Below are 12,876 nucleotides of genomic sequence, written 5' to 3'. Positions count from 1 at the left end.
GACACCTTAACTTGTTAAATAACATGTTGCTATAAAGCAGCTACGTCCTCGTCATTATCCTGTCTTCGATCGGTAACATTGTAATTGAAAATGAGATCTTCAAGTATTTCCATATTCCATGCGAGGTCATGAGGATGACTAAAGGCCAATTCATGGAATTTCCAAACAGAAGGTTCGGTGGATAGAGTTATTGCTTGTTCACTGAACTAAAGTATCGACCTAATAAGTTGTGGAAAATCTACCACCGTCTGGGTTTTATTCATTACTGAAGAAGATACACAGTTGTAGTCGTATTTTTTAAGGCTACACTTTTATTGGTCGAACAGACAGAGGATGTTTTCTCAGATACTTCAAACAAATGGTCGGAATGCCAATTAAGTCGAGCACATTTTTGCATGATTTCATTTTCATGTTTCAAGATGTTGGAGTGGAATTTTAAGAGATGGCACCATAGACGACTCCTTTGGACCTGAAAACAGCACATTTCTTTTCACAGGGCTAAGACCTGAAAGAAACGCACTCATCTTTCGCTTTCACCGGCCAGACATCTGACTAAATTATTAGCAACCACGATATTTACATCACAGCATAAATTTGAATGAGTTGAGAACGTCCCAAATGATGACGTGCGAGCCTAAAAAGGGCCAAATCGAAACGATAGAGATACCATGTCGAACAAACACTTCACACGAGTAATCACATGTTTTGAGGTTCTATTTCTAATAAATAAGCACGAGTAATTGCTCAAAGAATGGAAAATTTACCTTTTCGACGTAGCCTTTTGAACTTTGAGACATCACTGTTCCGGATAAACAGTTAAGAAAAGCAAACAAATGGTCAGTCATGGAGCCAATATCTCTTGGTAACTACCCAGATCATTTTTGGAGAAAAGATATTCATTCATGTCAGCACTGATATATTTGCTTCCAATATGCTATTCGAATAAACTTTAATCCCGCAATGAAGTATTTCTAAAATATCTCAGCGTTCAAACCAATCCCGAGATTGAGTTGAAATCAGTCTCTACTTCTACATTTGTTAAGGCTAAGTGCAATTTTTTTTTGTCTTCTTCTCGATTTCTATTGTAAAATGGGAATTTAAGCTTTAGCCCTGCCTTTAAAAGGTACATTTCCAGATATGAGTTGAGAAATTTCCTGAACAATATGAAATGTTATTTAGACTCCAACCGAGAGATGATTTTTAAAAGGAGAAAATTTATTCCATGTTCACAGTCAAACAAGTAAATTGAACGCATCCGATTTCGTTGAAGTTGATGATGAAAATGATGGTTCGAAAATATTTCCTTCCATAGACTTGAACGGGCAGAGTGAAATAACTGATTTAGACTAAAACTAATTTGCCGCAAGAGATATATTATACATTGAACAACGAGAACTTAGAAGTGTAATCAAACGAGTCACATGATGATGAAGGGTTAAATCAAGAGTAACGCATTTGCGTGAAGAGTCACGCAATTATTCAGCGCTCTGGTTCCGCCTAAAAGACGTACGGAAAATCAGTATATGGTTCATCTCCACCAGAACTTACTACCATACAATGCTTCCTGGATCGTTGTTACAAACGTAGATACACGTCCTCTCCAGTTTCTATCATAAATTGCTTAGATAAGTCTATTGCACCACTCCCTTCCCAGGATTAATTCTGCTACCCGTAGGCTTAGGCAAGTTAAGCCAATATATCCACTTTGCAATACTGAGCGTTTTAAAAATTCTTTTTTAGTTTTAAGCATAACTTAGCTGTAAGTAATTAATACATATTTTAGCCCATTACACTTTATATGTAACATTTGATATGTATTTTATCAGTGAAATAAAGACTATTTACTTTAAATTTACTTTGAAACTTACAGTTATAGAAGATGACCTCGGTTAAGATGATTGTACAATCACCAAAATATTTATTTATTGTGTCTGTCAGTAGAAAATGTAAACTGCAGAAGGCAAACTGCAGATTGCAGACCGGGTACAGAATTCAGAACGCAAACTTCAGTCGAGGTATTTCTCTGTTGGTTTTTTTTTTTTTAACTTTAAAAAATATATGTTTCTTTAAGCGGCTTTCAAAGGTGCTCAGTTTTTTGCTTTTGTCGCAGCTTAGCATGGGCCGGGGTAAATGAGACTCATTTTGCGTTACGGATATCGAGACGAATTTGATTGATCACTCTGACCCATAACATTTCCAGACGGAAATAGAAAATTACAATTATAGGTTTTGATTACCTAAATTCAGGATCAAACGATGCTATCGCAATCTTCATTCAAAGTCAAAAGTCTGGACGATTTTATTTTGCAACGCTCCCAAAGAAAATTTGCTTTGCAATCGCTCAGTCAGGAGACCACTGAGATATAAATCCTTAAAATATCAACAAGTTTCAAGTGTTCTAAGAAATTAAAAACTAACTAGGTCCTGACGGTAGGGCAACATGTACATCACGCAATCCTCAGCCGTTTGATGATTAGTTTTTCCGCAAAATGTTTCTAATGTTTTAAATGACTCGGATGTTATTTCTATTTCCAGCCTAATCCGCTGGTTATCGCCTTGAATCTCGGACAAACACGGCGTCACTCGAAACGAAGATAATACCTGTGATGTATGTAAATCCAAACACGAGATCAGTCACAAACCTCTAGTTCTTTGTCGTTCTTTATTACCCTCGATCGGCTCATTCAGCGCTCCACAAGCGGAATACTCAGCCTATACTTATTCGACTTAAAACGACCGTGTCACCGCAACAGTTAAGCTCGAAAAACTGTAAATCAACTCTACAAAAGGACGAGAAACGTTAGGCAAAGCAAAGCAAAGCTTAAAATATCGTGACTGACTGCGAAAACTAAAAAACCGCGTGACCAAAGAAAACAGTAAAATACATTAAAATAATTACTATCGGCGGGAAAAGACACGACAATACCTGATATGTTTTAAGCAAGGTATGTACTTGTAATCTCTTGTACATGACTAAAGACGGCGGAAGAGATAAAAGACAAAGTGATGACCGAACGTATGTCCTGCCTGAAACACCTCCTTGGGGATAGAAAGTCAGGTAAGTATTTTTCGTGTTTCAAAGGACTTCTAGTGCTTTTCCTGAGTTATTTATGAATCGCAACTGAATTTTAAAATCTACAGAGAACTTTTTTCGGGAATTTTACAAAATTTACAAGCATGATGCGTACAGTGTCCTTAAAGTGCTAAAATCGAGCTGGTGATGACCAATCATGTTCGAGAATTTTGTTATACTTTTGATTAGTTCCATAAATGTTATCTTATACTAGAACTGTATCGTCTACAAAAGGATGGCGAACTCATCTGGTCATGGAAATTCGACATGCAATCTAAAAAGCCATGTGAAACTAGGGCAAAAAACACATCAAGGGCAATCTACAGTTTTCTCACACTATTAAGTTGTCCTGTACACGCCCTAGTCGTCAGTGCCGTCCACTGTTTCTCTATGCAGTTCAATAGCCTCCTTAAGGCAATGCGAAGCTGATGGACGTTCCTCTGGTTTTTTGCTCCAACAGCTCTCCATCAACTCTCTCCAGCGGCGTGGGGGCTGATTACCGCCTTGTACATGTTCTGGGCGTAGGCCCTCATCCACCCTGGCAAACAGAGCTACAAAATTTGGTATTTCCTTGAAAACCTGCTGTCCATACCACGTCTCCCACAAAATCATCCCCAGGCTGTATATGTCTGCTTTCCTGTCATACACCTTAGAATGAAACACTTCCGGCGCCATATAAACAGGTGTTCCCGCCAAAGTTCCTGTGATCTGGTCCAGAGCCTTGGAAACGCCAACGTCGGTAATCTTCACTGTATTTGCCGCTGACAGCTTTTACAAAAGGTGAAGACAAAAGAAAAACAGGACTTCATTGAAGTAGAATGATCTTGCAATATATCATGTTCATCAAAATGGAACAGAATATGTTTGAGAGTTCTTTTGCAGGACTATTCACTTAAGCTCGGGGAAAAGGAAAGATAATTTTTCTATAACACTATTGAAATATTAATTCGATAAAAATGGCTTAATGCTAGCCAATTTAGTCCTTTTTTCTCTTCGTTTCGTGCACTGAAGAGATGTCGTGGCCTGTAAAAGAAAACAAAAGTGTGACTCTCTCATAAGATCAATCTTAGCATAAAAGGCTTGGTCATTAATCCATATTTTACAAGGGTCAAAGTGTGGCTTTAAAGTACCGAATGAAAATTTCAGTCTGATACATGTGGGTAGGGCGTGTATGATATTTTGCTTATAACTATTGAACTAAACAACTTTTTCATTACTTGGGCACTATACAAATCATGTTACAATCTCGTTTCTTGATTTTATTTCCTTTTCACCTCTGTTAAATTGAAATGATTTATGTTTTTCTAAGACAAAATAACATTGTTTCTGTTAAACCTATCTTGAAAGATATAAACAATTTTCCATCAAGAATATATTACATAGAGCTTTTTTCTTAATTTCATACCAATATATTGTCCAACTTGAGATCTCTGTGAACAACGTTTTGATCATGAATGTAGGTCAAAGCATCGGTTATCTGTTTTATCCATCGACATGCGTCTCTTTTGGCATCGGCATTCTTGGACTTGGAGAGAGCTCTTTCTGGATTTGAGAAAATGTGATTCTTCAAATTTCCCGTGCAGTATTCCATGACTAGTATTACCCGGGTTTCGCCGGCTTCCTCCAAAAGCGACGTACCATAGAAAGAGACAACGTTGGGATGCTTTAATTTTCTGATGAGAAAGAAAAAGTATGAACGTTTCAGTCCTCGGAAAAAAATTCGGAAAGAGAAACGCCCATGCAAAATTGCAATAGGAGGAAAGCTGGACAAGGACGTATAGGTTTTTTTTTTACTTTCTTGAATTTACTAGAAGAAGAAAAAAATCCAGACTGTTTTTACATTTAGTCTCTTTAAGTGGAATCCCAAAGAAGCATACTCAAATTTTTCTAATTGTCGTGCAAAGATACCTAATCTGTCTCGAAACGTGTGGTACAGTTATCAAAATGGCAAGAGTCAACAAGACGCCGAGTGGGCGATTTTGTTTCTTCAGCATTCAACATCCAGACATAAAGCAGCCTATCGTAAAACGGAAGGTAATCCTTCGCTGGAATACCATTTCGACTTCTTGGTGCAAAAATGCAGTAGAGAACCAGCCAGAACTTCAAAGCTAACCTCCTGATGGGAACGGTAGCGTGCAAATCGTAAGGTGACTCCGTAATAATTTTTTAATGACGCGCCTGTGGATCATTTAAATACTTTATTTACTGATAATCGAGATCAAGGAGAGTAGTTGGGCAACGTTTTTGTATGTTCTAGGAATCCTCTCCCTTGAGGTTCTTAATTCGTCAGCCAGTTTGTTCCGCTCATCAAACCGGCGCATATTAAGTAATGAAAACTTAGGAAAAATTGAATACTTACTTTAAAATTTCAATTTCATTGAAAATGTCGCAAGCATTTTCTGCTTTAAGTGACTCGGTGCAAATCTTCATTGCCACGGTTTGTTCGTCTCCGTTCTCAGTTTTCATCATTCCTCTGTAAACAGAGGCAAAAGCACCCCGACCAAGACAGTCAGATTGGTCTTTTGGATCCAGCATCTCCTTGCTGATAACAGCTGAAAGGCCCTCCTCCAATCCAAAAACGGCCAGACGACCCCTGATCTTAGAAGCTGTATCCAACATGGGTTTATAGGTTTCTTGTATGTCTTTTGATGACCGTTTTTCATTCAGGAGTTGTTCGCATAACAATTTGTCGGCCTCAATCAGCTCTGGAATACGGGCTTCAATTTGGTTCAGGCATAACTCAGCATCTCTCAGTTGATCCTTCATGAAGGTCATGAGCACAGCTTCTTTGGTAACATCATTCAAATATTCGATAGACGCTTCTTTCATGAAAGCGCACTTGTCATCATCGTATTTTCTGACCTTTCTTTTGTCCTCCAACTTGCTCTTAATCGTCATAACGCCGACCATAGGGGCACCGACCACCAAGATGATCAGAGAAATCGGAACCCAGATGGGGCTTATGACACCAATGGTAACCTTTTCTGTCCTGGTGAGTCCGAATCCTTCTTCTTTATGAACTTCTGGCATGTTTTCGCGAGATATAACAGCTCCCTGTAGAAGACGGAGTTCTCCTTCAACAAAATTGTACTTTTCCTTGAAATACCGAATAAGAGACTCACGAGTATCGGCAAACACATGGTTGTCTTCTTCCCAATGTTCTATTATGTCTTGCAAGCGGCTTTCCATGACCTTTGTGATGTTACTTATTGTCGCCTCCCATGATGTTTCTACTTTCGGTACTTCATCCGAATTCCACGAAGTAAATCGCGATCTTACGGCATCCGAACGAAGATGATTGGACAGGTTTTTTACCGCACTTTCTGCTCGACTCTCTAGATGACCGCGGAGACCCTTCATGACTGTATGTTGATTTTCTTCGATGCAATTTAACCGAGAACGAACAGAGGTCATTCTTTTTAGGAATTTCTCCTGATCTCTAGTAGCATTCGTCACATGGGCGGTTGTTTGGTAAACTATTTGAGAAAGAAGTCCATATAGCCACCTATAGAAACAAACACAATACCAAGAATCAACAAAGTATTGTCGAGGAGTTGCAACTGTTGACAAAAACAGTCTTTCTGACCCCCTGAAGGCTTTTGTCCATATGTAAAAGCTTCTACACCGGCAATGACTCAGAGTCGCATATAATGCTGTTTGACATGCCAGTTAACTCTTTTGAAATGTTTCTTCAACTAAATGTTTCTTCAACTACTTACCCCGTCCTCCAATTTTCCAATACACTGCAAAAAGAAACACTGGTTGTGTTCAAGTTCCTTTCACCTCGCGTTAACTGGTGCGCATAAGCATATGACCATAGGAACACCTTTAAACTTAGATGCCTACCTCCAATAAATTTCCCTCCTGGCTTTGATGCCTCCTAAAACCATAGACTCCATACGATTCATTAGAGTAACAAATTTTTTGGATATGATCCCGTAGTCTTGAGCGAAGCTGGCATTCTTAGTTGACATTTGAACGATCTGTCTCTCTGGGACAATATCAGGATAAAACTTCTTTAATTGATTGATGACATGGTCCTCCACGTCCTTCACTTCTTTTTCGCGAATTCGGTCCCATTTGTTGCACACGAACAGGGCACAGGTGGATGGGAACTCTTCTTCCTTGTGTTTTTCTTTGACGCCCTTTAGCAACTTTCCCAGCTGAAATTTACCATATAATTTTATTCAGTCTTCTATCCAGGCATCCTTTCGTGACTAGACGAAAAAACATCTTGCTATATCTCTTTATCGAGCTCAAAACTTACCATCCTTTTTAAACCTCACAATCGTTATTTCCTTGCCCAGGAAATGTCACACGCTGAGTACGGTTCGCATGTATATATAGTCCCATACCAGATGCTAATGCGAGAGTCATTTCAAATTTATTTCCTAGTCACACTTACTCTATCTTTCTGAACTCCTCCAGCGTTCGGGCTGTTTATAACATAAATAAATGCAAAGGCCTCAGGCAAATACTCTGTGACTATTCCATCCATGATATCAGATTCGCCTACACCGGGACTGTCAATGATAACAACTCCATTCTGAAAGCGAACCAGTGACATTTTAAGGATATTTTCGCATACAAGTAGAAAGTCAGTGCTGACATTTATATACACTCCATTGCAAAAAGCATTGGTTTTAGGAATAGTCGGGGAGACCCTACTTTATGGGTACACATCTAGATGATAACCAAAATTAGTTGCATATAGTAAATGAGAAAAGTCATCCACGCTTTTCTGGCTGAATTATTATGAACAATGATCCTTTGGGTTTGAATTCCTACTTTTCACATAACGATTTAGAAAAATAAAAAATTAATAAAAAAAAATGTATCTAAAGCGAGACATGTAGTATCAGAATTAAACTATGGTACCTTCAAAAGTTGGTGAGGCCAGTAAAGTTCAACCTTTTTGTAAATTGAGCCCTTTTCCCGATCACTTTGCAAATGGACAAATGGGGAGATCTGCTGAAGGTAACTTTGTTCAGAAGCTCCTGCTACAGGCTCGACCAAGTTGAAAACTTTCGTGGGTAACAGCGTTTCTGGGTCTTTGTCTTTAAAGTGGACAACAATTCTAGGTTCTTCGCCGTACCTCAACTCGCATATAGTGGACGTGGTGCTTAGAATAGAAAAAGGAAGAAGCTCCTCTCCGAGGATGAGGTTAACCAAACTGCTTTTCCCAGATCCAGTCTCTCCTTAAAATGAAATGATTGGGCAAATAAAGTAGTCAGTGGTCAAGGTTATTCAAACGGCGCTGGTCTACCAAAAATGTTTGAGACAACATTTTTGCGGTTTTAGGTTCTCCTCGTGTATGTTGTTGGTAAGACATAATGTATGATATGACAGGCTACCTCTCACCACCAAGAAATATTTTCAAATGATGCGTGGGTGTAATCGGCGTTGAGGACAGATTTACTTTTCTTCCCACGGGCAAGGGCGCGTGGACTGTTTTAATTTAAACCCAACTAAAACATGCTTGTTTTTTCACCAAACTTTAAAGTAATAGTACAATTAAAACTACCTGCCACTAGTAGGTAGTAATCTTCTTGCTTCATCCGTATTTGGTGAATTTTCATCTTTTCCTTTACGTTTCCCATATTCGTCTTCAGCAGAGTTTGAATATTGTCATCTAGATCATCATAACACTTTTCAACTTCGCGGTAAAAGCCCAGCAGGAGTTCTTTAACTTTGGCGTCTTGATCTTTTATTTTGGACAAAACAGAAAAGGCCTGGGGATAAAAGATATCATATTACTAGTAGTTTCAATGTGAAAGTGGGTGCTGGCGTCATGGCTTGAAGGCAATAGTGATAATACGATTTGAAATAAACGGTATAAAATTAATAGCTGCTCGATATAGAAAAATTTTAGCCGTTTAGAGGAAGGTCTGGTATCACTAGTAATAATACTCGAAATGTTCCAGGAAACTGATCTTAATTAATGAAAAAAACCGTTCACAATACGGCACGCTTCATCAGAGCAGTCAATCTATTGTCCAAGTTTGTTTTATTACGCCATTAACAACCCCAAAGTCAATTAGAGCGTTTGGAAGTAAAATTTTTGCAAGAAAACACATTCAAAATACTGGTGGAAGAAAGAGAACTATTCCTGCACTCATTTCCCTCTGATAAAGTTATATTTTCTGCATGTACAAACAAACAAAAAGTTGCGCTATGTTTTGAATAAAAATGAGGAAACTAAAGCAAAAACTAAATTTCTGCTTTATGTGTTCCAATTATTCAGTAACAATGTAAAGATATCAATGTGAATCAATATGAATCAAAGAGACAACAACGTTAGAGAGGGCATGGTCAAGACATGTGCAGAATACGGTAATGCAATATCTATACAAAAATTAAGTTAACAGAGCAGTTCATTCACATAAGAACGAAAATCACTAAGTTGCAGTTCAAAAATATCCCATTGGTTGACGATCAGCGATTTTTAGTTTCTAATTTAGAATCTTTACCACATTCTAGAGATTTATAGCTCTCACTTTTGACTCAAAGGAAGGCTCAGTAAAAGTGCTAATTCAAATCGAGGATTTGGAAAGAATTTTAATGGATGAAAAATAATGTATCGCGACCGGCAATCCATGGCTCAAAATGTCATTATTCAATTTTCCTACACGTCATCCATAATAATGCAGCAAGACCGAATTTTTTGCAAAGACCTGTCAGAGGGTCTTAATGGGGTTAACCGTCAACCGTCAAAATGGCCAATTTATTAACCTTCAACCGTTAAAAACGCAATATTTTTATCGCCAACCGTCAAATAAGCAAGCCAATGTTAGCCGTCAAATGTCTCAGATATCCTTGATTAAGAACAAAGCGATTACCTTAATTAGGGTCAAGTTCAGTTGCTTATGAATAAAAGTTTTAAAATATCACAAAAATACATTTGTGTAGGTCCTTAACTTCTGGTCGCGAGTAAAACTGGCTAGTGACAGAATTGACTCCCAGTGTCGTAAAACGTTAGTTATTTACTGATGTAAGGTGTTATAAATTAACAGTTCTTCACAAACGTGTCATTATGAAAAATTACAGCAAAATTCGGGCGTCTAGTTTGTTTTATAAACGACATTTCAAAAATTAACCATCATACATCAAATGACCTAAAATTTAACCGTCAACCGTCAAAAAGGCTTATTTGAAAGCGTCAACCGTCAATGTCACCCCCTCACCACCCCTATTGAGACCCTCCTGTTATGCTGAAGAAACATTACAACAAATGTGTCCCAGGGTTTGTTCACGCACAAGGGCAGCTACAACTCCTCCAAACTGAAGTACTCAGTCTACCGTAACAGATTATAGTTTTTGCTTCAAATTTCTTTAGTTTTCATTGCGATTGCTTTTCTTGTTGCAGTGCAATCTCATTCTGTCCTTGTCGCTCGCCTGTTTTTCATTTTCTTACAGGCGCCATTCATTCATTTACTTCATGGTTTCTAGCCCTTCTTGACGGGTGTGATGAGAATCAGCGACTAGATCACAGAATAGGTGACAAATTTAATAATTTTTCTAATAAGACAATATTTTATCAGCAACAAAATATTTCCCAGGTTTTATAACGGGATAAACCAAATCGGGATGTTGGAAGAACACTCGAAAAGCATGAAAATCACTCGTCCGACAGCCCTTGATCTACAAAATTTCTTCGTGTTCACCCAATGAAGCGAATTCGTATGAAACCATTCGTTATACGCTAATGAGCTTTCACTTTTAGCAAATGTACTGGACTGTTCAAAACAATTATTTTTAGCCAAGAGCGAGCCTAGAACAGTCTTTGGAGCCTAAAGGTCATCACGGGATGTGCACGCATAGGTGTCTTACTTTAGAATAAACTTCCCTTTTTGCTGATTGTTGTGACTAATCACACTTTTAGCATTGATCGATTAAGTAAATGTTCACAATTGTACTTACTTTTTCTTATCATTTGCGTCTAACAACGGTTTATTAGCATATAACGAACGGATTTTACGAATTCGTTCTTATGTTCCTCTTTGTTTCTGTCGTTATGAATTCTAATTAGATTTGTTTGTCGCTTTAATTAGGCCTCTTCCTGAGCTCCTTTCATATTGTGCATGGTACCAGCGCTTTAAACTCCTGACAAGCTAGCCAACTACTTTAAATTTTGAGTTTGATAGTGACAGTGAACGGCGAAAATCTTGTCATTATATGCGCTAAAAGCACGTTTAAGGATGTAAAATGTTGGTACTGGAGAGGAGTTAACGATAATAATTCCAAGCGTTATTAACCGTGTTTCAATGGACTCAAAAATTAAGAAATACAGACACAAAATAGAAGCGAGTTAAACCGAGGGTTAGAATCATGTCTGATTAGTGACGACACAAAGTAAAAATTGGACAACGCTGTCGCCATTTGACATCGACAAAACAGTTTAAGATGATAAACAGTGTTCTAGAAAATGAGAAAAAATTATTCGATAAACAAAACGCTTACCTGACCAACTGTCCAGCTCGTGATATTAGGAGATTGTTCGATTTCAGACTTTACAAGATTTTTCATTTGTTCTATCGTCTTTACTCCTTTGCTTGAAATTTCAAGGGCTTTCATCATCTGATGCATTTCCTTTATATTACCAATTTCATCGATGGATTTTGCTTTGCCTTTTGCCATAATGGGACGCTAAGGTAACTTAAATGGATGCAGGAAAAAGGAATAACCACTCGATTGTTACTCTACTACAGCACCGAGTTAGTCCATTACGACAGGTCTTTACCGTCTCACTCTTGTACACACAAGGCGTAGGTGAATTATTCAGCGGAAACTTGAAAGAAGGGGGGGGGCTTCCGCTGCTCTCTCCTTGATGAAGTGCGTAAGATTCTGTTTCTCCATCTGTGGGTTACTAAACACTTCCTTTTTTGTCTTTAAGTTCCCTGTCTTCGATTTTCAGTCTGGGATTGAACGTTACTGTCAAACTAGCAATAGCAAATACATATTTCGTTGTAAAACTAGTGCCCACGAGACAAAATGTCATTGTTTATAAGCGCTCAGGATTAATTTATGTTTATCGCTTAGTCAAAACAAAATACGGACTACGGAGAACGATTTACGAACTAGGTAGAGATTACCGGCAAGAGTGCAAAATGCTAACATCAGACGAACTGGGCGTGAAGTATAAGACCCAGGTTCTAAAATGTCAACTTTGTGTTCTAGTTATCGAAACAACTCACAAGGGACGTTTTCAGGCGTTCAATGATCTTTGCGGTAGACTAAACACTAAACGTTTTCTGCACAAAAATTAACACCTCTACGTTCTGTTCCTCTGAGGCGTAAAATAGAGAGAAATATTTTACTTTAACCTATTAGAGTCGATTTTTTACGAATACCTATGAGGTGACATTTTGTAAATAACAACATTCCGCAATAGATAGACTTTTCTAAGATACGAAGCTACTTTTAAATTCCATTATGTACTCGAGCCTGTAGGCAGTGTAGCACTGCCTATAAGTGATCACATGATGAGAGCGTGATGGAGAGCAAAGATCTATTTCCAAGTTTAATCTACGCTGCAGGCAATTTTGTTTAATCGTTTCGCTTAGATCTGAAAGTTGTAAATCTACGAACATAGAACGCGTACGTTACCTGTAAGGTATCAATCGGGCTTGCATAAAGTAAACTTACGGGGAGACCGTTTGGGTTCTAAGACGGGGATGAAAAGTTGTCTCTTCATTCTGGCCTTTGGGAAGGTGACAATATGTTGACAGCTTGATAATTAATTGTGAAAAGTTATGAACCAATGGAACGTAAGTAATTAGTGTCTTCACAGGGGTTATGACACT

At 38.2% G+C, this 12,876-nt stretch overlaps 1 protein-coding gene across 2 annotated transcripts; it reads right to left on the bottom strand.

Annotated features, from left to right (window-relative positions):
- Positions 1-2,274: 2,274 nt before the first annotated feature.
- Positions 2,275-12,819, bottom strand: LOC111334735 (uncharacterized). Of its 2 annotated transcripts, none has more exons than XM_088729132.1 (9): positions 12,680-12,818; positions 11,534-12,012; positions 8,598-8,805; positions 7,952-8,271; positions 7,479-7,619; positions 6,920-7,236; positions 5,433-6,578; positions 4,479-4,746; positions 2,275-3,841 (listed from the first exon to the last, which is right to left on the bottom strand). In XM_088729132.1, exons 2-9 carry the CDS (start codon positions 11,708-11,710, stop codon positions 3,434-3,436), a joined length of 2,985 nt encoding a protein of 994 aa, XP_088585258.1. In that variant the 5' UTR covers positions 11,711-12,012; positions 12,680-12,818; the 3' UTR covers positions 2,275-3,433. The 2 variants fall into 2 exon arrangements, with proteins under 2 accessions (XP_088585258.1, XP_088585259.1); XM_088729133.1 differs by lacking the exon at positions 2,275-3,841 and adding an exon at positions 3,848-4,096 and having other exon boundaries at positions 12,680-12,819.
- Positions 12,820-12,876: the final 57 nt, after the last annotated feature.

This window comes from Stylophora pistillata, chromosome 7 (assembly GCF_964205215.1).
Source record: "Stylophora pistillata chromosome 7, jaStyPist1.2, whole genome shotgun sequence".
NCBI classification, from domain to species: domain Eukaryota; kingdom Metazoa; phylum Cnidaria; class Anthozoa; order Scleractinia; family Pocilloporidae; genus Stylophora; species Stylophora pistillata.
This window is presented reverse-complemented; position numbering and strand designations above follow the sequence as displayed.